The sequence below is a fragment of the Dama dama genome, chromosome 30 (genome assembly GCF_033118175.1).
Source record: "Dama dama isolate Ldn47 chromosome 30, ASM3311817v1, whole genome shotgun sequence".
Classification (NCBI taxonomy): domain Eukaryota; kingdom Metazoa; phylum Chordata; class Mammalia; order Artiodactyla; family Cervidae; genus Dama; species Dama dama.
The window spans coordinates 36,545,036-36,569,325 of NC_083710.1; the positions used below are offsets into that span (position 1 = coordinate 36,545,036).

At 40.8% G+C, this 24,290-nt stretch overlaps 1 protein-coding gene across 1 annotated transcript in view; it reads left to right on the forward strand.

Moving 5' to 3' along the window:
• Positions 1-896: 896 nt before the first annotated feature.
• LOC133049331 (phospholipid-transporting ATPase IB-like) overlaps positions 897-24,290 on the forward strand; it is a 115,299-nt gene continuing 91,905 nt past the window's right edge. The window contains exons 1-7 of the mRNA XM_061133324.1: positions 897-904; positions 13,407-13,550; positions 16,352-16,451; positions 18,824-18,922; positions 20,026-20,071; positions 20,706-20,746; positions 22,333-22,406. Of these exons, the coding sequence (XP_060989307.1) occupies positions 897-904; positions 13,407-13,550; positions 16,352-16,451; positions 18,824-18,922; positions 20,026-20,071; positions 20,706-20,746; positions 22,333-22,406 (512 nt within the window). The remainder of the gene's footprint in view (positions 905-13,406; positions 13,551-16,351; positions 16,452-18,823; positions 18,923-20,025; positions 20,072-20,705; positions 20,747-22,332; positions 22,407-24,290) is intronic.

A 24,290-nucleotide genomic window follows, 5' to 3' on the forward strand; every position in this document is an offset into this window, starting at 1 on the left:
TCTGTTGCACTGGGTCCACTTAGCACATGTGCTGCCTGTGATGTACGACTTTACAAATTTCGGGGAGGGAAGGCTGACTCTTCATTCCAGGAAGTGCTGATTTCCTATTTGCAACAAACCCATGAAACGTTGGGGGTTCCCAGGTAGAGCTTAGTAGTAAAGAACCCTCCTGCCAAAGTGGGAGAATAAGAGATGCAGATTCAACCCATAGATTGGGAAGATGCCCTGGAGTGGGGCATGGCAACCCACTCCATTATTCTTGCTTGTAGAATCCCATGGACAGAAGAACCTGGTGGGCTATTGATCATGGGGTTGCAAAGAGTCAGACATAACTGAAGCAACTTATCATGCATGCACATGAAACATTCCCTTTTAAGACTCATCCAGGGACACAAAACTTCCTCAGTTGAGGTGATTACAGGGAATCGGGAGCCAGCCTTGTCCTAGCACTTGCAGCACTGACGTCACTCCAACCGATATTCTAATTCTCGAAGAGCCTGGTACCTGGCAGTGGGAAAACTCTTTTGTGACTACAGGAAGAAACTAAAAGTGTATGTGCACTTCCAGTTTGCCTAGGAGTCAAGAGGGACAGGAAGGGTAGGACAGAAATAAATAACTTTTTTGGGGGAGGCGGCAAAAGAGCTATCAAAGTCTTCTGTCCCTCTGCAGCAGACAGCTTTACAGAATTCCCATCACTGATGTGATCTCTCCCTCTTGTGAGCCGTACAAGGTCCATATCAGTACTAGTTGTGCTTGTTTGTTCATTAATTCCACAGGGATTTATTGAGCTCCCTCTGATGCTTGCTAGATGCAGAAACAAATCCTAAGGCACGATTCCTGCCCTTGAGGAAGCCAAGGTCTGGCCTGGAGAAAAATCCCCCACTGGGAACACTAGTATGTCGAGGTAAGGTGCCACATAGGAGAGGGCCATACAGGATGGCCAGAGGGGAGGGAAGGCCACAGGGCGGAGGGGACTTCTGAGCAGGAGTTCGCCGAGGGGGGGCAGTGTTAGACAAGGCGGCATGTGCTTGGAGGGGCGTGGGGTGTGGAGGGGCTCTGCGTGCCCCAGGGATGCTGATGGGTCCAGCTTTTGAATTCTGTCCACCACAGACTGGCATCTGCCATGGGTGCTTGTCTTCTGCCTCTGCAAGGATTAACTCATGTGCCATGGCAGTTGCTGACCTCCAACACCCTCTGAAGGAGCTCAAGGTGGAGAGCAGGAATGAGGAGCTCTGTGTTCCAGGAAGCTGGCAGGAAATGTCTTTAGATAGTTAGATATTCTCAGGAGCTCATTTTGTGAGTCCAGTTCTTTGTATCATCTCATATCTAGGAAAGCACTAAAATCCTTCACGATGACGACTGTTTCTCATGACTATCAGAAGCTTCACGAGACCTGCAGAGACTTTCTACAGAAAAAATATGTGCTTGGTTGCATGTACTCCCCCTTTTACCAAAATCACATATATACTGTCTTTTCCCCCTATGTCTTTGGAACAGTTTCTCAGAGTTATCTGAGGTGCTGTTTCCCAGGCTGCAGTTCTCATATTGCCCTGGATAAAACCAGCTCTCACGTTGTACATTTTTTTAGTCGACAATACTCATGTGAAAAGATGAAGTGACAGGAGAGAAAACCAGATAAGGGGCCAGTTGGTGAAGGGTCATATATATTGTTAAAGATTCTGTCCTTGACACCACAGGCCCCTAGGAGCCAGGGTGAAGTTTTGAACTGAGAGATTAGATATGCAAACAGACATGGCCAGACCCATATGTAAAGACAGAACTCCCACCATAGTCTGCAGTAACAAGCCCAGAAATCAACGTATTATGCACAGTAACCAGCCCAGGAAGTCAGTCTGCTAGCTACAAATCAGACTTTGAGGAAGTCAGACCTTCATCTCTAGTAATCTTCCAGGAAAACAAACAATAACCTCTATAACAATTGCCCCCACACAACCAGGACTTGATTCCTGACAGCTTTTCTAGTTTTCGTCTCCACTCCCAATTTAGGACCAACTAGAGAAAGTCAAACATACATGCATAACCAACCACGTATGAAGCCCTGCTTCTCACACACATCTGCAGCTTCTCAGTGCCAGCAGCCTCCAGTCAGGATGCCCCTGAAGCCTTCTCATTTTTCTACTATGAAGCTTTTCCACTCCTCTGCCTGCCTTTCAGTCTCAGCAAAAATGCCAATGATGCTGGCTTACTCCTCTCTAGAAGCAAGTTCAGAATAAGTGGCCTTTGTTTGTTCTCATCTGGTTGTGAAAGTTGCTTAGTCGTATACAACTCTTTGCACCCCCATGGAATTCTCCAGGCCAGAATACTGGAGTGGGTAGCCTATCCTTTCTCCAGGGGATCTTCCCGACCAGGAATTGAACTGGGGACTCCTGCATTGCAGGCAGACTGTTTATCAACTGAGCTATGAGGGAAGCTGGTTTTCAGTTATTTCCATAGAATCTGGGGGAGACAAAATAGTGTTGAGAATAGACAGTTGGCTGTTGCTGTCTCCTATGCCTTGGGCTGAACTCTGCTGAACTAGTAACTTACTCTTGTTTATTTGTGTTTCTTTCTTTCTTTTTTTTTTTTCTCCCTAGCAGGTCCAGAAAAGGGACCAGGGTCCAGAACTTGAGGATAAAGGACAGGACTCAATGACCCCCCCCACCCCCTCTTGGGGAGATAAGGCTTCTCAATAGTGGTGCTCCAGGTCAGGGCTAAGAAGAGAGACATTCAAGGCAGACCTGGGGCGAAGCTGTGGATAGAGCACCATCCAAGCAGCTGTGTGCGTGTGTTTTAAATTGGTGAGTGATTGCTTTGCAATGTTGTGTTAGTTTCTGCTCTACGGCAATGTGAATCAGCTGTATGTTTACACACATGCCCTTCCTCTCGAGCCTCCTTCCCGCCCACCATCCCACTCCTCTGGGTCATCACATAGTCCCGAGCTGAGCTCCCTGCGCTAGACAGCAGCTTCCCACGAGCTGTTTTACACGGTAGTGTGTCTATGTCAGTGCTACTCTCTCAGCTTGTCCCATCCTCTTCTTTCCCCTCTCTGTCCGCAAGTCTGTTCTCTACATCTGCACCTCTATTCCTGCCCTGCAATAGGTTCATCAGTACCATTTTCTAGATTTTATATATACATGCGTTAATATACGATGCTTGTTTTTCTCTTCCTGACTTACTTCACACTGTATGACAGTCTCTAGGTTGGTCCACATCTCTACAAATGAGTTTCAAGTTGTTCCTCGCTCTGCTTTAATTTCCCTTTATGAGTGAAAGTGCTGTTTGCTCTGTTGTATCTGACTGCGACCCTGTTGACTGGAATTCTCCAGGAAAGAAGACGAGTGGGTAGCCATTCCCTCCTCTGCAGGGGGCGGGGAGGGGCGGGTCTTCCCAACCCGGGGATCGACCCTGGGTCTACCTGCATTGCAGGCAGATTCTTTACCATCTGAGCCACCAGGGATGCCGTTATTAGTCCTGATCCCTTGGCAAAGCCTATCCCACAAGATAACCTTGTATCACCATTATTGTGGAGAGGAGGAAGGTGCCTGTCCCGCTTTGGGAGGTGCTGAGAGCTGCCAGCTTGGTGCAGAAGACTCGACAGCCCCTCAGTACTTGTGCACCCACCAAAGCTTGGGGGACTTGATAGCACTCTGGACACTCAGCACTTAGGATGTGCTTCTTCTGTTTCTTTAGTTATTTCAGTCGTACAATTTTATATGCGTCAGAAAACCTGTGCTATTACTTCTATACAGTCACTGATTTTGACTGTTTCTAGTAGTCAACGCACCTATAGTTAAAGTGTGAAGGTGTCTTTTTTTTGGCACTTTATAAAATATTAACAGCTTGATGAATATACCTATGATTTTTTACTACTTATTATGATATATTTCCTTAATGAAATGTAAGGTGGATGCATTTTAATGTATTTATTTCAAGAATTTGGGTCTTTTTGTGGGCAGTGCTCTAGAACCGTGGTGGTGGGGGGACCATAGAGTTCAGGACCCTTTCTTTCTCATCCTTTCTCATGGATTGTAACCTGTCCATCAGATAGGTTTCTCATCCCTTGTAACCTATGCTCAGGGGTTACTATCCAGACATGTGATTAGCGCTGGAAGCCAGCAGGGACAAGAATGAAAGATTGGCAAAGTCCAGACTGTCTGCTGGTGAGTTGCAGGGAGCTGCTCGGCTAAGAGGCTCCTGGAAGTGTCCTGAGAAGCTCTCCTCCCACCTCAGGCCGGAAGCTCCACTGAAGCGGTCATGTTTATCACCTGTGGTCAAGTCTAAGCCAGTGACTCTCACGTTCCAGGTGCTCAGTAAGTATCTGTTGACTGAGTGAAAACTTTCAGGTACTCTTGTGCTCTGGTTTCTCTCTCTCCAGTTCTCCCCTAGGACATAGGGTAGTTTAACAGAGCAGAGGAGGTTACCTAATATATAATATAAATCTGTATGGATGGAATATCATCTCTGTAATGTCAAGAATAATCAAAAGTAAGATGATATGGCAGTTATGTGTTTTATAATTTTTTCCATGTATTCTCTAGCTTCTTACATCCTGTAAAAACTATCAGACTAACACATACCTAATTAGAAATGAAAATTTGTTTACTTGTTCCTCTGCCGAAAATGTATATTAAAATTATTTTGCTGATACAAGGTAACTTAGAAAAACAGGGTATTAGTTCAACACAAGAAATTTTATGTCTTCAGCATGGTCTTGAAGTGCCCTTTCATATTATACAGTTTTTAAAAATCTCATTTTACTTGGGAGAATAAACTGGTCAGCTAACTCATGAATCCTGTGGGGGCACTTACTGTATCACGTCCCATGAGTAGTTGTCACATGTAAAGAAGTGTTTACATAATCTCGGCAAGTCTTTTTTTTTTTAAACTGCGCTGAGTGGCATGTGGGATCTTAGTTCCATGATCAGGGATTGAACCCGTGCCCGCTGCAGTGGAAGCATAGGGTTGTAATCACTGGACCTCCAGGGAAGTCCCAGTGAGTCTTTTTTTTTTTTTTCACAAGGAGAACACCAAACATACTTTATTAGCACAAAAAGCGGCTGTAACAAGGCACAGCAAGCAGAAACACACATTAGCAGTCCAAGGGTTAGTGTTACACACAAATAGAGCTTTCCTTTTTCTGGCCTTGGCGATAGCCATTGGGATGTAAAATAACTTTCTGTAGCAGCAGGTAAGGAAACTAGGGAGCACTCACCAGTGGTACAGAGCACATTAACAGAAAGACATGAGAACGGATTTGACTACTTTATTGCAAAATGTCTAAGACAGACTGTAAATTCGGTTCAATACTAAGAAGCAAACACTAGAACTTGATATTACGTCCAAAATAGTTCACTCAAGTAGTACTGCATACTATTCTAAGTGACAAAAAGGAGCTAAGTAAAGTTATTTACAGATACAATGGTTGTACAGTACCTTTTAAATCAGCAATTTAGGTTTCAGATTTTCCATTAAAAATTAAGTGCACTGAAATTCTATAACTTGTACTTAAGCAATTTAGCTATAAGAGTTTACAACAAAGAGATAGATACTGCCATCCAAATTATGAGTTACAGTTTAACAATAATCTCAATAACCAGCAACCACTGTAGTTAGTATCATCTGACTTGTCTGGGTATCGTCTCGTCTCACTTTCTTCATGGTTCACAAACTCATCATGGGCGTAGAAAAAGATCCAACTTTAACCAACCAGCAACTCGACTGCACATGTCAACTTAAAAAAATCACATGCAGGCCTACCTTGCAGCAGCTATTTCCAATGCATTTTAAGTTAAAGCACTCATAAAAAAATGAATACGTAAGGCCTTAAATAAAATTCTATTACAACTTTTTATAAGTCTGAAATTTTAAGAACTACTACTTAGAAAACCTGGTTTACTTAACAGTACCTTTTGCAGAAGAGAAAAGGAGACTGACTATAAACTATATCAACACTTACATGAACTGCACTATGCCCTTGTGGCCAGAAAATTGCGTTTTTTTTTTCTAAAAGGAAGGCAATCTTTATTTTTTCGGACTTCCAAACTTTACTTATAGTAACTATAAACATCACTACTTTTGGAAGGTTATAGAAAAATTCTTAGAAAAAATAATAATTTCAAACATTAGTCATACCATTGAAATACTCATTCAATATTAATAATTTGTTCTTCAGTAAGAAATAGAATTCTTCATAGCAAATGCCCCAGAGTTGCTTCACTCAGTTACTACAGCCATTAAAAACCAAACTGCCAGCTAAATCGGCAGAATGTCTTTGCAGCCTTACTGAATACCTGTAGCTCTACCCCTTCTTGTCTCAATAGGCACCAATTTACTGAGTAAAAGTAACAGCAGATTGCCCCTGACAGATACTAACACTAAGCTTACATACTGACTGAAAGACCTAACACTGATATGTGTGCTTGCTATAGGTATACTGCCTGGTGCACATAAAAGCAGATCTAGTTAATGCCCTTGGGGGACAGGAGGGTTTACTTTGCTTTGACTGGTTCTCGTTCTAGCCAGCGAACTCTGACCTTCTGTTTATAATGATACTCTTTTAAAAAATCCTGTAACATCGATGGTAAAGGGAGCCCATCAATTCCATCATATGTCGTGCATCTGCAGATGACTGCACAGCAGATGTACTGCAGGCTAAAAGGGAAAGTCCTGTTTTCAGTGGCACAGTTTTGGTTTCTCCTTGAAGAATTCTTTGAAGGGCTTAACCCTAGTTGTAAGGCAACATTTTCTCTCAAGGGACTGCTTTGCTGCTGAGGAGCTGAGTCTCCTAAACTGATGTTTTTCTCTTTGACAAACGTCTGTTGGAGTTCATATCCACATTTTCACTACGGCTTCCTCCCTCGTGACCGAAGAGATTCTGACACCTGTACTTGAAGTTATTCCACATTTTCCCCACTTTATCCATTGATTATAAGACCGGTCGGGGCGCGCGGGGCGGCCGCACCTGTGGCCAGGCAGGACGGACTAAAGCCTCCACTACAACACTGCATAGACACTGTGAGAAAGGACAGCCTCGTATTGTCTCCAGTCTTACAGAGAAAGCATTCAGTCTTTGGCAATTAAGTATGATATTTGCTGCAGGTTTTTCATAGAAATCCTTTGTCAGGTTGAGGAAATTTCCTTCTTTTCTTGGTTTGCTGAGAGATTTTATTGATTAATGTTAATTTTGTCAAATAGTTCTTCTATGCCTACTGACATCATTACCGTGCTTTTCAGTCTTTCGACAAGTTTCATTATTTTGGTTTCAAATGATTCAACCTTGCTTCATTCAACCTAACCCTAACCCCACATGTTGTTCAGTTACCCAGGCATGTCCAATGCTTTGCGACCCCACGGACTGCAGCATGCCAGGCTTGCCTGTCCATCACCATCTTCTGGAGCTTGCTCAAACTCATGTCCATTGAGTCAGTGTTGACATCCAACCATCTCATCCTCTGTCATCCCCTTCTCCTCCTGTCTTCAATCTTTCCCAGCATCAGGGTCTTTTCCAATGAGTCAGTTCTTCTCATCAGTACCCAAAGTATTGGAGTTTCAGCTTCAACATGAGCCCTTCCAATTCAGGACTGATTTCCTTTAGGATTGACTGGTTTGATCTCCTTGCAGTCCAAGGGATGAAAGGTATACTCTTGGACGAAAGAGTTTTCTCCAACACCACAGTTCAAAAGCATCAGTTCTTCAGTGCTCAGCCTTCTTTATGGTCCAACTCTCACATCCATACATAACTACTGGGAAAACCAAAGCTTTGACTATTTGGACCTTTGTTGGCAAAGTAATGTCTCTGCTTTTTAATATGCTATCTAGGTATGTCATAGGTTTTCTTCCAAGGAGCAAGCATCTTTTAATTTCATGGCTGTAGTCACCATCTGCAGTGATTTTTGGAATCCAAGAAAATAATGTCTTTCACTGTTTTTGTTGTTTCCCCATCTATTTGCCATAAAGTGATGCGACCAGATGCCATGATCTTAGTTTTTTGAATGTTGGGTTTTAAGCCAGCTTTTTCACTTGACTCTTTCACCATTAAGAGGCTCTTTAGCTCCTCTTTGCTTTCCTGCCATAAGGGTGGTGTCATCTGCATATCTGAGGTTATTGATAATTCTCCAGCAATCTTGATTCCAGCTTGTGCTTCATCCACCCCAGCATTTCGCATGATGTACTCTGCATGTAAGTTAAGTAAGCAGGGTGACAATATAGAGCCTTGATGTACTCCTTTCCCAATTTTGAACCAGTCCCCACATGGTCATCATTAGTTTCCTGACACAGGAAAGTACCACAAAATGGCTAATTTAGGATAGCAGAGATTTACTGTCTTATGTTTCTTGAGGACAGAAGTCTGAAATCACAGTGTCATCAGCCCATGCTCGATGTGAAGCCTGTAGGGAAGGATCATTCTTTGTTCTTTCCGTTTCTGGCCTGTGTCAACAGAATTCCATTCTTTACTTCCATCTTCACGTGACATTCGTCGTCTCTGCACATCTTCCCCTTATTTGTATGTCTGTCTCTGAGCCCAAATGTCTCTGTTTTATAAGGACACTAGTTACACTGGATTCGGGTTCATCCTAATGACATCATCTTAACTTAGTTAAATCTGCAAACAACTTATGCTATGGTTTTCAAGTTTGTGTCCTGCCTCCCCACCATTCATATGTTGAAATCCTAACCCCCAAAGGTGATGGTATTTGTAGGTGGGGCCTTCGGAAGGAGCTTAGGCATGAAAGTGGAGTTCTCATCAGTGGGATTATTGCCTCATAAAGGAGGGTCCAGAGGCACCATAGACCCTCTTCCAGGTGAGAACACAGAATGCGCTGTGTGGATGAATCAGGTGGATGGTCCTTACCAGAACGTGATCACACTGGTGTCTTGATCTTGAACTTCTCAGCTTCCAAAATTGTGAGAAACAGATTTCTGTTGTTTATAAGCTACCCTATCTGTGGTATTCTGTTATAGTGGCCCAAACAGATCTAGACAATTTATTTCCAAATATGATCACATTGAGGTACTACTCCAAGGTCAGGATGTCAATATATTAATGTTTCCTTTGGTGGGGAAACACAATTCCACCTACAAAAGTTATGATGTATAATCATTTTGCATAGTGGTAGATTTTAAATACTTTGCTAAAGATTTTTGTGTCCATGTTTATAAAGTATTTTGTACCATTTTTTTCTTATAATGACTTTGGTTTTGATATGACTATAATGTGGCTTCATAAAATATTTTGGGAAGAGTTCCTGCTTCCCCTCTTATTTTTCTGTGGCTAACTTTAAGATTTTTTCTTTGACTTTTGTTTTCTGTATTTACTACATGTGTAAGTATGATTTTGTTTTTATTTATCTTATAAAGATTTGTTGGTTTTCTTGCTTTTATGGAAGAGTCATAGCCATTGGTTCTTCACATATTGCCTCTGCTCCATTTTTTTTTCTCCTCTCTTTTCCCTGTGAGACTCCAATTAAATTTTTGTCAGATCATTTTACTTTATTTACTTGAATTTCTTTATGTATATTCCATCTATTCCCTTCCCCAAGCTGTATTTTTCATAATTTCTCAGATTTCTATTTCATCTTATTATCTTCACTTTCAGCAGCAGCCTATCTGCTGCCAAATTTGTCCACTAAATTTTTAAGTTTGACTATGACTTCCCTCATTTATAGAGGTTTTGTCTGATTCTTTTTCACACTTGTCGGGTTACTTCTCATAGTTTCTCTCCATATAGGTATGTTAAAGCTTGCGCTTTTTTTTATATGGTTATTTTCTTTCTAAAGAAATCTGTACCTTCTAACTCAAGCATTTGAAATCTTCAGTGGGCAGTTTCTGCCATCTTTTATTCATAATGCTGATTATTTATGATGCTTTGCTTTCTTTTTTGGCTGTATATTACTCCTTATCCTCAATGAGTAATTTGTGGGGATTTTATGAGGCTTAGGATGAAGGTATTTTTCTTTGGAGTGGACTATTTGTTTCAGTCACCTCTAGCACTACCAGTGTTGAACCCTTTTAGATAAAGCTTGACGTTTCTTTCAACTCTGGTGATTCCATTTTGGATTATTTTGCTAGACAGCCAGCCCACCAGAAGTTGTAGCCTTCCAGGATGTGTTCTCTATCTCTTTCCTTCCTTCCTCCCTCCCTCGCTCCCTCCCTTCCTCCTCTTTCCCTCTTCCCTTTTTCTCTCTCCTTCCTCAGGAGATGAATCTGTGTGACCATAGGGTTCTTTCAAATTCCCTAAGCCTTTCAGGACCTGAGCCTTGACTTATATACCCTCTATTTCTCTATAATTAACTTTAGTAGGACTTTGCAAATTTCTTCTGGGAAAAAGTGCTTTTTGATTTTTTTCATCTATTTCTCTGGATTTTTTGCTTTTGACTGATTTTTTGCCCAATAATAGCTTTTATCTTGACTATTCAATGCATTAAAAAAAACTTTAAAATTTTGGCTTTTTTTTTTTTTTTTTTTTAACATTTTAAAATGTTTCAGTAGAGAGTTTGGTCACAAAAGATTGCCCACCATTATCTAAAGCCTTACTTTTGTGTCTAAATAAATCACTGCTTCCTACTAGTCTTGATTACCAAAGTTTTTCATTCATTTCTTGGTGGGATATTCAATCTTCTGTCTCTGGCATGAATGTTTCAGTGGTAGAGTATAAGTGTGGCTCCAGTATTCCCTTTCCTTCCAAATTTTGTAGGTGATTAAATTGGTTTTAGGGGACTTCCCTGGTGGTCCAGTGGTTAAGAATCCACCTTGCAATGCAAGGATATGGGTTTGATCCCTATTCTTAGAACTAAGATCCCGCATGCCAGGGCAACTAAACCTGTCTGGTATAACAACTGAGCCCTGGTGGTCTGGAGCCTGCACAACACAAGACACAAGGAGGATCCCCAGTACTGCAACCAAGACCCCACACAGCCAAATAAATGCATTGAATAATCTAGCTTTTGATTGAGATGAAATAATGATTTTTTTAAAAAAAGAATAATGATCTGTTTTTCATTATTCTTAAAGTCCAACAAACTTTGTCAGGAAGTGTCTTGGCATTGGGCATTGGTTGTTTTGTATCAGATTTTCCTTAATCATGTCATGCCCCTTAAAGAAAAGTCTTTAATGACAAGCTTATTCTACCATGGCTTTGGATATTTTTATTTGTAATTTTTTATTTGCATCAGCAACTGCTTAGCTAATTTTTTTGGTTTTTTTTTTTCTTTCTCAAGGACAACAAATATACACACATTGGATATACTTTGTCTTAAATTTATAATTTTTCTCCAGTTCTTTATCCTCTGTGCTCTTTCAAATTTCATCTTGCTTAGTTTTCTGTAGTATGTGCAGCATACCCCCTCTTTTCAGCTATTATTTGAGTTGCTTCAATGTAGCTTTTCATTTTCTTAAGGTATTTTTCTTTTTCATTTCTTCCCTGAGCTCTTTCAGGTCAGTTTAAAATTCTTCTGAAGTTTTATTATCACTTTACTTTTTAAAGATTTTTTTTAATGTGAACCATTATTAAAGTCTGTGTTGAATTTATTACAATATTTCTTCTGTTTTATGGTTTGGTTTTTTGGCCAGAAGGCACTGTGGGATCTTAACTCCCATACCAGGAATCGAACCCTCACCCCTTGCATTGGTAGGTGAAGTCTTAACCACTGTACCACCAGGAAAGTCTCTATTATCACTTTAAAAAATGATTTTTTTTGAGCTCTTGTTTCATCATGGCTAATTTAACTTCTTTTAAAGTAAATGCATTTTCTATGTGTTTTGTTACTTAATTCTTTTGATATGCAAACAATTCCCTTTGTCCTTTGTTCCTCCTACTTTGTCATATTTTGGGCAAAAGGCTGCATGACTTTGCACGGATCCTGTGCTGGATCACTTTCTACCACTGCTCAGTTTCCTGACCCACTCTCCTGACCAGGTACCTGCTGAGGAAGGAGGCAGCTTATGGGTGCACAGGGGCTTTGTCTTAGGCTTGGCCCTTCCCAGTGGGAACAGTCGGCCACTGGCAACCTTCCCTTAGGTTGCAGGTCAGCAGGCTTTACGAGGTAGCCCTGATGACACAGGTCTCTGGTTGGGTGAAGACCCAGAGCTTTGTTTACATTCATCAGCAGCAGCTTAGCTGTCATTCACCTCTTTTATTGTGTTTCTTTTGTATCTTCCCCTCACTCATGGATACTTTGTTAGTGAAATATGGGAAGAGAAATACCTGGACTAAGCTATAATTATGATGGTGGAATCCCTGACCCAGAGAATCTGAACATCTACTTTAACCCTGAGCTGAAAGAATTTTGACAAATCTGGGCAATGTGGGTGTTTGGACACATACAGAGTTATTTTCTCAGTGTGGATGGCCTGCAGGGCCGAGCCCCTCCCCAGGCTGGCCTCTCCTCACCACAAACAAAGCTACCTTTGGCCCTTTGGTCAAAAGCCTTCTTCCTTCTTGAGTTAGATGTCTGAGTAGGAAAGCTACATAGGCAAAGAAGACTATTCAAGACTCTTGCAGAAAGAAGGGAGACAGAACTCAACTCAGCTGACACAAAGGACTGGAGAGGGATTTTTAAGAGCTGAGGTGGGAAAGAGGGGGATCGTGGACAATCCAGGGTTTGAACATTCATTTTACCCAAAGGAAAAGTACAGCTTCTCCCCTTTCATAACAGGAGGGAGTTTTCCAGCTTTGAGCAGTGCCTCAGCCGAAGTCAGGAGTCTATCGTCCTGGATGATTGCATTTCAGAGATATCCCAGGTCCTTGAGAAAGATTCCCTGAATCTTAAAGCTGATAAAGGGCTTTTGAGATTTACATACATTTCAAAGAGCATAGAGTAAGTTTAGTTACAATTACAGGTTATCTAAAGAGAATACTTTAGAAAAAAGAAAAGTTACTTCAAGGGCCTGCAGGCAGAAAGACAACTGTTTGGACTTTAGTCTAGATGAAGGTCATCTTGGTCAGGGTTCAGGTTTCTGATCTGGGAGCCATTGCTCCTTAGCTAAGACACACTTCAGGGGGGGTCCCCATCCCATCCTCCCCTCTGCTTCCCTTTCTTCAGTCTCTTTCCTCCTCCTCTTTCTGGGTCCAGCCTTTGGGTCCTAATTCATGGTTCCTCACCCCTTTCTTGGGCCCTGTGCCCACCCAGAGCCTCTGGGGCTGGGGAGAGGTGGGGTATGTGTGTTGTGAAGCAGTCCGGCTGTCCCCTCTATGCAGGGCAGCAGGGGAAGGCTGCTCTACCTCTCTTGGCCCAGGTTATGATCCCTGGGAGCAAAGAACGCTGTCCTCCCCAGGGGACTCAAGAGAAGCTGTGTGTAACCCCTCCACACACACACAGACACACACACACACAGAGTACCCGCTGCCCTCCCTGGAGCCTGCCTTCACCTGAGTTTCCATGTAACGTCTTGGTGCCTTCTTGCCACAGGACCTGTTCGCATCTCTGGGGGCTGTCGGACGTGGAGGAAAAGATGGGCTTGAGGCAATCTCTGCAAGGAGCAGATGTGCCACAGGCCCGCACCATTTACCTCAATGAACCCCTTAGGAACACTTTCTGTGAAAACTCCATCAGGTGAGAAGACTGTGGAGGTAGGAGGAGAGGAAGGAGGAAGAGGGGGCTGTGGTCTTCCCCGCAATAAACAACACTTTGTATGGATGCTCCAGGCTAGAACAGTGTTCTTGAACCTGGAGGAACTCACTGCAGAGAATAGGATTTGTCTTCACCTCCTCTTCGAGGCTTCTTGAAGTCGCTGTCTGCTCTGATTTGTCCCCATTCACAGTCTGAGAGTGCTCTAGCAAAACCACCTGCTAGGGAGCGGGGCAAAGCCCTCGCCAGGGGAGCCACCCACCATCACCCACTGGGGAATGAGTATTAGCTAGGAAGAGTTCTGCTTCCTGAGGAATTCACTGAGCTGAGTACTGAAACTCTGCAGAGGCAGTTTAGATGAAAGCCTAAAAGGGACTTTTTTCATATATATGTTTATAACTTCCCTGGTGGTTCAGATGGTAAAGAATCCACCTGCAATGCGGGAGACCTGTGTTCTATCCCTGGGTCAGGAAGATCCGCTGGAGAAGGAAATGGCTACCCACTCCAGTATTCTGGAGGCTTCCTGGACAGAGGAACCTGGTGGTCTATAGTCCATGGGGTTGCAAAGAGTTGGACATGACTGAGCAACTAACACACATATGCACACACACACATATATATGTGTACATACATATACACACACACACATATATATTCTTTATTTTTTTAAAACCATGCTCTAAGGCCAGAGGTTGGATACATGAGGTCAGTAGTCAGTAAGCTTTTTCACTATTAACTAACTAACCAAAGAGCTTAAAAATGTGCATCATTGACTTGGCAAGAGAAAGAGGATATCACTGAAGCCAAAAATGAAGGCAAAGCAGGAACCCAAAGAGGTCAAGGTTGCAGATGTGGCTGGTTTTGGAGGACACCTCAGGTTTCTGAGGACACCTGCCCAGTTCTGGTGACTTAGGGCTTCAGATTTCGTGCTCAGGGGGAGAAGGGAACTCAAACCTAAGGCCACACCTGGTGGAAAACAGAATTGGATACCCACTACCGTAATACTGGGTCTTTGGAGGACTATGTCCTAAATGAAGGGAGAATAAAACATCTGCTTTTTAAAAGGCATGTGATGAAGAAATTTAACCTCTTTTAAATTTGGCTCTGGCTTTAATATTTATAAAATTATTTTGTGTATCAATAGTCTTAAAAGTTATTAAATGTAATGAACTTGAAGAACAATTTTGGATTGCTAATTATTAATTCTATTTAGTCCATGTGTCTTTCAAAAACATCCTACCTAGGGAATTCTTCAAATTCAATGAGGATGAATTAAAAGCAGAAATATTAAATTTCCTATCTCAAAACTCCAAAAGTTTGGTAAAATAACATGCATAATATCCAGCAAATCCAAACATAATAAAGAATATAAGGAGTATATGAAAAGAAAGTATGAAAGATAAGCGAGGTACCCAGAACACATTTTTTAAAATTAACCATACTTCAATAGATTTTACAAAAATATTTGAAGAATTTGATCTTTTATATTTTTGGATTTATAGAGCTAAAATTTTTAAACCATTCATATCTACCTATCATCTCTCTGTCATGGTCTGAATTCCCCCAAAGTTTATATGTTGAAATCCTAGCCCTCCAATGTGATGTTTTAGTAGGTGGAGCCCTTGGGAAATGATGGGGTCATTTGGGCAGAGTCCTCATTAGTGGACTTGTGACTTTATAAAAGGGCCCCAGAGAGCTGCCTTGCCCCTTCTACAATGTGAGGTTACACTGAGAATGTCAGTGGTGAAGTGGATACTCACCAGACACTGAATTTACTGGTGCCATGATCTCAGACCCCCAGTCTCCGGAACTGTGAGAAATAAATGTTGGTTGTTTATAAAGCACCCAGTTTATGTATGTTTGTTACAGCAGTTCAAATAGACTGAGACATTATCATAGACCAAAAGACATACTGTCTATACTTTTATACATGTTAAATAACCTTCACCAGAGATGATGCCAGTTTACACCTACATCATCAGTTTGAGAGCTCATGTTTCCTCATGTCCTTGCTAATAATGCTGGAACTGCTCAGTCACTCAGTTGTTGGTGTAAGAAGCAAAAGCCTCTATTTGTTTTTATTCCTTTGATTATTAGAGGTTTATTTGCTTGCTTTATGTTTACTGGCCACTTGTATTTATTCTTTTGATAATTACTTGTTTATGCTTTAGATCCATTTTTATATTATGGTGAATGTTGTTTGCTTAATGGTTTTTAAAGACTCACTGTATACTAGAGATATTAGCCTCTTTTTCCTATGTGCTACAAATATATTTTTCCTAGTTGGTTATCATTTTTCAGTCTTATAGTGCTTTCTTTCTGAACAGAACTTATATTTTTATATATCAAAATTTTGCTCATTACCAGGTTGTGTTCCTTATTACCTTCTCCTTTCCATGTGTTTATTTTTTTCTTTTGAATTTTTTATTATGTATTGGAGTATAGCTGATTAACAATTTTGTGATAGTCTCAGTTGAACAGCAAAGGGACTCAGTCATCCATGTGTCTAGATAGCATGCGGCTCTCTGCTTTCAGATCCTTGGTTCTCCACATCTGCCTGTGTATTCACAGTACTTCATGAAATGGGGAAATTATTCTTTTACCTTGGGTTTTTTTAAAAATAACAATGAATGCTGTCAAAAAAGACAAAATATCTTTAGAAAAGGCTCAGCATTTTAAAACAATGTTTTATCCACTTCTGAGTTATAACCAGATTTTGTGTTTTCCATTGGTGTTTACTGAGTTCAGAAGGTTAACTTTCTAACTTTCTACCCTTCTACCCACAGCACAGCCAAGTACAGCATGTGGTCATTTCTCCCTCGATATTTGTATCTGCAGTTTAGCAAAACTGCCAACGCCTTCTTCCTGTTCATCACTATATTGCAGGTGATGTTTTGAACATGTTGTTAGATTCAGATTTCTAAGAAGTAAAAAAAGGTATAACAATCTCATGAGTGTGATCAGAGAATAAGTTTAAGCATTGTAAAGAGAACTCTCTTCTTAAAATATTTAACTTACTCAGTGAGACACTAAACTCCATTACTCAGCTGAAAGACATGTTGGTGAACAGTAGATGAATTAATGAGATGTATTTTGAAGTGACTTTTGTCATTTGTGCCACCTCTATAATAAGATAATTTTACTGCATTTTGAAAGATACAATTCACCCCCCTCATATTAGTTTAAAATAACATCTCCCCGCCCCGCCCCCCCCTAGTAATGATAAGAACACTTAACATGAGGTCTAGCACCTTAAACTTTTAAGTCTCCAGTCTCCAATAAAGTGCTATTACCTGTAGGGCCTTTGCTGTTCCTGCTTCCCTGGCCACCGCCCCGCCCCCATCACCAGGCTCTGGCACCCACTGTTCCCCTTGATAATTCTGTTAGTTTGACTATTTTAGATACCTCATATCAGTGGAGTCATATAGTATTGTCCTTCTGTGATTGGCTTTTTTCACTTCCATAATTTTCTCAAGGGTCATCCATGTTGTCACATATGATGGAATTTCCTTCTTTTAAGGCTGAACTAGGTGTATGTATATGTACTATTATACAAAGAAATAATAAGCAAGCAAAAAAACTAAGGCAGCATAGAGAGTGTACCTAGGCCCACATCTGGAAATATAGTCTAAATACTGGCTTAAAACTCAACATTAAAAAAACAAAGATCTTGGCATCTAGTCCCATCACTTCCTGGAAAACAGAAGAAGAAAACACGGAAGCAGTGGCAGATTTTATTTTCTTGGGCTCCAAAATCACTGCAGATGGTGACTGCAGCCGTGAAATTAAAAGACGCTTGCTCCCTGGAAGTAAGGCTGTGACAAACCTACACAGCATATTAAAAAGCAGAGACATCACTTTGCTGACAAAGGTCCATATATTCAAAGCTATGGTATTTCCAGTAATTACGTGAGAACTGGAGCATAAAGAAGTCCCAGTGCTGAAGAACTGATGCTTTTGAACTGTGGTGCTGGAAAAGACTCTTGAGAGTCCCTTGGACTGCGAGGAGGTCAAACCAGTCAATCGTAAAGGAGATCAACCCTGACCATTCACTGGCAGGATTGGTGCTGAAGCTGATGCGCCAATACTCTGGCCGCCTGATGCAAAGAGTTGACTCACTGGAAAAGATCTGAAGCTGGGAAGAATCGAAGGTAAAAGAAGTGGATGGCAGAGGATGAGATGGCTGGATAGCAACACCGACTCAATGGACATGAATTTGAGCAAATGCCCAGAGATAGTGGAGGATAGTGGAGCCTAGTGTGCTGCAGTCCATGGAGTTGCAAAGAGTCAGACCTAACTGAGTGACTGAACAAGAACTTGTCTAAATCTGGAAAACTAAAGGGTCAAACTCCAGACCTCACTTATGCTTGCATCCATCAGAAAGCAACTACAACCTCAGTTTCAATCACGTTATTTTTCACAATTTAGACAGTAGCGGGTAGCCCTAGAGCACTGTCTATAGGTAACTTGTACCCAGGAAACATTATTCTTCTGGGCCTCCAAAAAATTTCTCCCCTTCCTCAAAAAGAAGTAAGATTAAGATAGCTGATCATTTGGATTTAGCAATTTTGAAAAGATGTTCTTTTATTTATTATTTTAAAATTTACTTTATTTTTTTGGCTGTGGGGGCTTGTGGAATCTTAGTTCCCTGACCAGGGATTGAACCCAAGCTTTTGGCAATGAAAGTGTGGAGTCCTAACCTCTGGACTGCCAAGGAATTTCCCCCAAAGATGCTATTTTAAACATTGAGGTTTTGAGCTGTCTCAACCAAAACATAATATTAGAAAGGTGACATAATAACTGAAATGTTATTAAGCAATTGCTCTGGGGACTTTTCTGTAGTGTATAACATTTAGTGTCTGGGCTTCCCTTGTGGCTCAGGTAGTAAAGAATCTGCCCGCAATGTGGGAGACCAGTGTTCAATCCCTGTGTTAGGAAGATTCCCTGGAGAAGGGAATGACAACCCACTCCAGTATTCTTGCCTAGAGAATTCCATGGACAGAGGAGCCTAGCAGGCTATATAGTCTATGGGGTCGCACAGAGCTGGACACAGCTGAGCGACTAACACTTGGACTTTTTGACTTTGAGTATTTAGTGTCACACTCCAGGGTTGATTTTGGTATCCTGAATCCTTTGCCTTTGTATTTAATGTGTCTGTTGTTGTCACATCCTGGATCGTGCCATTAGCAGTGTAACTTTCAATATATGCAAAATATAATAAGGACTTAAGAAATTAATAGTGTAACTCTATTTTGCAGCAAATTCCAGATGTATCTCCGACGGGAAAATATACAACTCTGGTGCCTCTGCTAGTTATTCTTGTAATTTCAGGCATTAAAGAGATTGTAGAAGATTATGTAAGTTTACTGTTAGTAAATGCTCTCAAAACCACTGCTTTGAATGTAAGAATGTGTATTTCTTGCTCTTTTTTTTTTTTTCAGGCTACTGGTTGGAACTGTATAGTTCTTTAAATCTGTAGTTGATATGAAGAGTGAATTAAAGTTTTGAGGTTTCACGTTTTTAATTGTATGTGTATTTGACAGACCAGCAGGACTTCATATCTATTCTGAGAACTATGATAGTATCTTTGGGGACATAATCCAGTCAGAGGAGAGAACCCTAGATGGCAGAGAAGGATGTGCACACAACTTTGTCATCTTACTTCGTTTTTCCTATAACCTTGGCAGAGGAGTGATTTTACAGGCACCTGCAGATTTCAGTAGAAAAATAAAAGAAGACAGATAGCTAACAGTGTTTTCTTTTGCTGCAGCTGGGGTCTCTCTAGAGTTGTCTCCCCCTCCTCACCTACAGTCCTAATGCTCGTTTCTAAAATAACTAGTGGTGGTCATCCATGTGTTTCTGCCTCGCTCCTACCAGCTTGTTATGTCATCAGTTAAATCTGTTAGACCTTTCAATTGGTTGATAGTGTGAAAGAATTTTTCAAACTTAAAAGCTTTTGGTTATATTGGGGCAATATTCAACATAGCCAATTATGTGTTTCGCCAAATAGTCATTACAAACATCACATGAAATGCTAACATTTCAAGTAAGCACTTTACTATGCAGCAGGCACTGTGCTATGTGTCAATATATCTGTGTGTGTGTGTGTGTGTGTGTGTGTGTATGTGTGAATTCATTTAAACTGAGGCACAGACAAGTCAATGACCTGATGAGGCTGTCACAGTCAGGGGCAGAGTTGGGACGTCAACCAGGGCAAGCTGGTTCTAGATGTCCCACACTTGACCACGTTGGTCGTCGGCCTCCCCTAGGGCACACCTCAGTTTAGGAAGTCATGTAAAGGAGAAAGGAAAGTGAAATCAGTTATAGCCAAAAACCTGCTTTATAGTTAGGTTTACTACCTTGATTCTTTTTAAGCCCACTGTGTCTTGTATTGTGATTTGAATGATTCATTTCAAACTTTTGATAGCATGGTTTTTTTTTTTTTTTTTTCCTGTAACAGAAACGACATATGGCAGACAAATTAGTTAACTCAAAGAACGCAATAGGTAAGATATTAGATTTAGCTTTTACCCTATTTCACTCTAAGAAAATATCCAAATTCTTCAAGTAGATACTTGTAATATGTTTTATAACATTTTGGTATTTAAAGAAATATAGAAATAAATAGCAAAAACCAGAAGGAAACTCAATTTCCATATGTTAGAATCATGTAAATACGTTAACTAGAATAAAAGGAAAGATAAAAGGTGGGGAAGGGTAGAGTATTCAGGATATGAACAATTCTTTTTTGTTTTTTAACAATTCTTATGCCTGTAAAAAAGATCTGGGTGTTACATATTCTCTCAGTCCTGGTTTTGATATGTGCTATCTCTGTATTTGATTGGAAAAATGTTGCTCTTCAGGCTACAGCCAGTATTTTAGCATATAACAGCAAACTGTTTTCTCTTGGGATTGGAAGTGACTTAATACAGCCTCTATCTGCCTGTCTATTTATATTATATTATAATATATCATTATCCTATCGTGTTATGTTATATATATTGCTCTTTTTGCTAAAGTGCATATTACTCTTTCAGTTTATACAAAAGTTAAATTAACAAAGAGAATATAAAGAAATGCCTGTAGTTTTTGGGAAAAGTTATCTTTATTACACTGAATACATAGCTGTTTCTTCTTCAGTGTTAAGACAGAATGCATGGCAAATGATTCTGTGGAAAGAGGTAAGAATGTATTTTAATGCTTAACTTAGTCATAAGCACCTACCATATTTAAAGCTAACAGATTTTTATCTGTGAAGCATGTCTTTTGAAACCATCATATTGTCCATTTGTTGCTGTTGTTTATGAGGAAGTATAGAATCGAAGAAAACGAGCCTCTTGCTCAAAGTTATGTGGCCAAGAAGGAGTGAAATGGATCTGAACTTAAGTTGGCCTGGCTAGAGGTCTACACACCTCCACTGTGCCTGGGTGTTACCCCCATGTCACTGCATGGAACATTTAAAGTCAGGTCAGTTCAGTTCAGTCACCCAGTCTTGTCCTACTCTTTGTGACCCCGTTGACTGCAGCACACCAGGCCTCCTGTCCGTCACCAACTCCTAGAGCTTGCTCAAACTCATGTTCATCAAGTCGGTGATGCCATCCAACCATCTCATCTTCTGTTGTCACCTCCTCGTGTCTTCAATCTTTCCCAGCATTAGGGTCTTTTCCAATGAGTGAGTCAGTTCTTCGCATCAGGTGGCAAAAGTATTGGAGTTTCATTTTCAGCATCTGTCCTTCCAAATGAATATTCAGGACTGATTGCTTTTAGGATGAACTGGTTGGATCTCCTTGCTGTCCAAGAGACTGTTAGGAGTCTTCTTCAACACCACAGTTCAAATGCATCAATTCTTTGGTGCTCAGCCTTCTTTATGGTCCAACTCTCACATCCATACATGACTACTGGAAAAACCATAGCTTTGACTAGACGGACCTTTGCTGGCAAAGTAATATCTCTGCTTTTTAATATGCTGTCTAGGTTGGTCATAGCTTTTCTTCCAAGGAACAAGCATCTTTTAATTTCATGGCTGCAATCACCATCTGCAGTGATTTTGGAGCCCCCCCAAAATAGTCTCTCACTGTTTCCATTGTTTTCCCATCTATTTGCCATGAAGTGATGGGACTGGATGTCATGATCTTCGTTTTTTGAATGTTGAGTTTTAAGCCAGCTTTTTCACTCTCCTCTTTCACTTTCATCAAGAGGCTCTTTAGTTCCTCTTCGCTTCCTTCCATAAAAGTGGTGTCATCTGCATATCTGAGGTTATTGATATTTCTCCCGGCAATCTTGATTCCAGCTTGTGCTTCATCCAGCCCAGCATTTTGCATGATGTACTCTGCCTGTAAGTTAAATAAGCAGGGTGACTATGTACAACCTTGATGTACTCCTTTCCCAATTTGGAACCAGTCTATTGTTCCATGTCCAATTCTAACTGTTGCTTCTTGACCTGCATACAGATTTCTCAGGAAGCAGGTCAGGTGGTCTGGTATTCCCATCTCTTTAAGAATTTTTCAGTCTGTTGTGATCCACACTGTCAAAAGCTTTGGTGTTGACTTAAAGTCAACGGTTCACAACCTGTTGCTGTGGGTACAAGACAGGATATCATGGAGGAATGAAACCATCAGGAGATTCGGTTGTTCTAATGTAGCTGAATTTATTAGGATGGCCCCAGGATTTTCATCTTATACTTTTTCTTGAGAATATTTGACAGATTTTGCTTTTAATTGTGCTTTTAAAAGTTCATGCTTCTGTGTTTTCTCTCCTGGTTTGAAAGGTTAATGTGGGTGACATTGTGAAGGCTACCAATGGGCAGTTCCTTCCTGCAGACATGGTCCTGATTTCTTCCAGGTTAGTTATGTTAGTGGGCATTTAAGGAACTTTTGTTATGAAATAGAAATTAAACAAAAAAACCAAAAGCCTTTTCTTCTTTCACTCCTTTCACCATCCCTTTATACTGGACACCAGTGATTGCAAACATTTTCTGTAAAAGGACACATAGTAAATATTTTCAGCTTTGTGGGCCATGCAATCTCTGTTGTAGTTACTCAGGTCTTTTTCTGTACTATCAGAAACAACCAAAGGCAAAATGTAAACAAATGGAATGATTGTGTCCCAGTAAAACTTTATTTATGAAAATAAGCAGGGGCCAGATTTAGCATTTGGGTCATAGATTGATGATTGCTATTCTATACTTCTATGATCTTTAATTTCCCTGGACATATTTTCTTCTATTCTGATTCTTAGGTTAATTCTATCTCTTCTACAATTTCTATAGACATTCAACAAATCTAAAATATTTTACACTTATTATCTTGTTTTATTCTCATGTAATAAAAGGACATATTTTACAATAGAAACAAAAATGATAGGGTACTTAAGAACAGATCTGACAAAACATATGCAAATGCTTAATGGAGGACTTAAGTGTATGGAGAAATATATCATGTTCTTGGATAGGAAGAGTCAATATTATAAAGATGTCAATTCCCGCCAGACTGATCTAAAAGCTTACTGCCATTCCAACCAAAATATCAAACATATTTTAATGGGAATCAATGAGCTGATTATAAATATCTAATTTGTACCTGTGGGATTTGACCTTGTGGAGGTGATTGAATGATGATATTCAATGCCATTGAGTTTGAGCAAACTCCAGGAAATAGTGAAGGACAGGGAAGCTGGGCCTGCTGCAGTCCATGGAGTCATGAAAAGTTGGACTGGACTTAGTGACTGAGCAGCAACAACAGTCTTGGCTAATTCTGCTGGGCTCTGGGCTATAGGTCTCCTGTTGCCGAGTACCAGGCCCTGGGATGATTTAGGGCACAAGTGTGTGAAAGTTAGATAAAGTAGGTGTTTAGGGAGCATAGACTCAGGATTGGTTGGTTTGCATGTGAAGGCACACTCCTGGTAGAGCCCTACTCTGTCTCTAAGGATCAATTGCCCTTGAGAGTTGCAGTCTCTCTCCAGCCAACACTATTTGTAAGATGTCAAGACATCATAAGATACAGAAAGTCAAAGACAATGTTAATAGAAATGTATTTGGAAGAGCAAAGGGCTGAGAACAGTCAAGGCACTTGTGAATAGGAATAAAGACTCAGACATAGAGAGCAAACTCAAAGCAGGGGAAGAAGAGGGTAGGATGAATTGAGAGAGGAGCATTGAAATATATACTTTACCATGGGGCTTCCCAGGTGGCGTTAGCAGTAAAGAACCCACCTGCCAATGCAGGAGACGTAAGAGATATGGGTTTGTTCCCTGCGTCAGGAAGATCCCTTAGAGAAGGAAATGGCAACCCACTCCACTGTTCTTGCCTGGAGAATGCCATAGATAGAGGAACCTGGCAGGCTACAGTCCATAGGGTTACAAAGAGTCAGACATGGCTGAAGCAATAGCGCGCATGTGTAAAATAGATAGGTAATGGGAAGTTGCTGTGTAACACAGGGAGCTCAGCTTGGTGCTCTGTGACAACCTAAAGGGGGTGAGATGGGGTGGTGGGAGGCAGCTTCAAGAGGGAGGGGACGTGTGTATGCCCGTGGCTGATGCATGTTGATGTATGGCAGAAATCAATACAACATTGTAAAGCAATTCTCCTCCAATTAAAAATAAATTTAGAAAAGAATTATTTGAGGGTAGCTGTCTGACTTCATTTAAAGAGATGGTTTTCAATTTGTAGCAGTTTAGATGGGTTAATATTAGCACAGGAACAGAAAAACTAGGATCATGGGAGGTAAT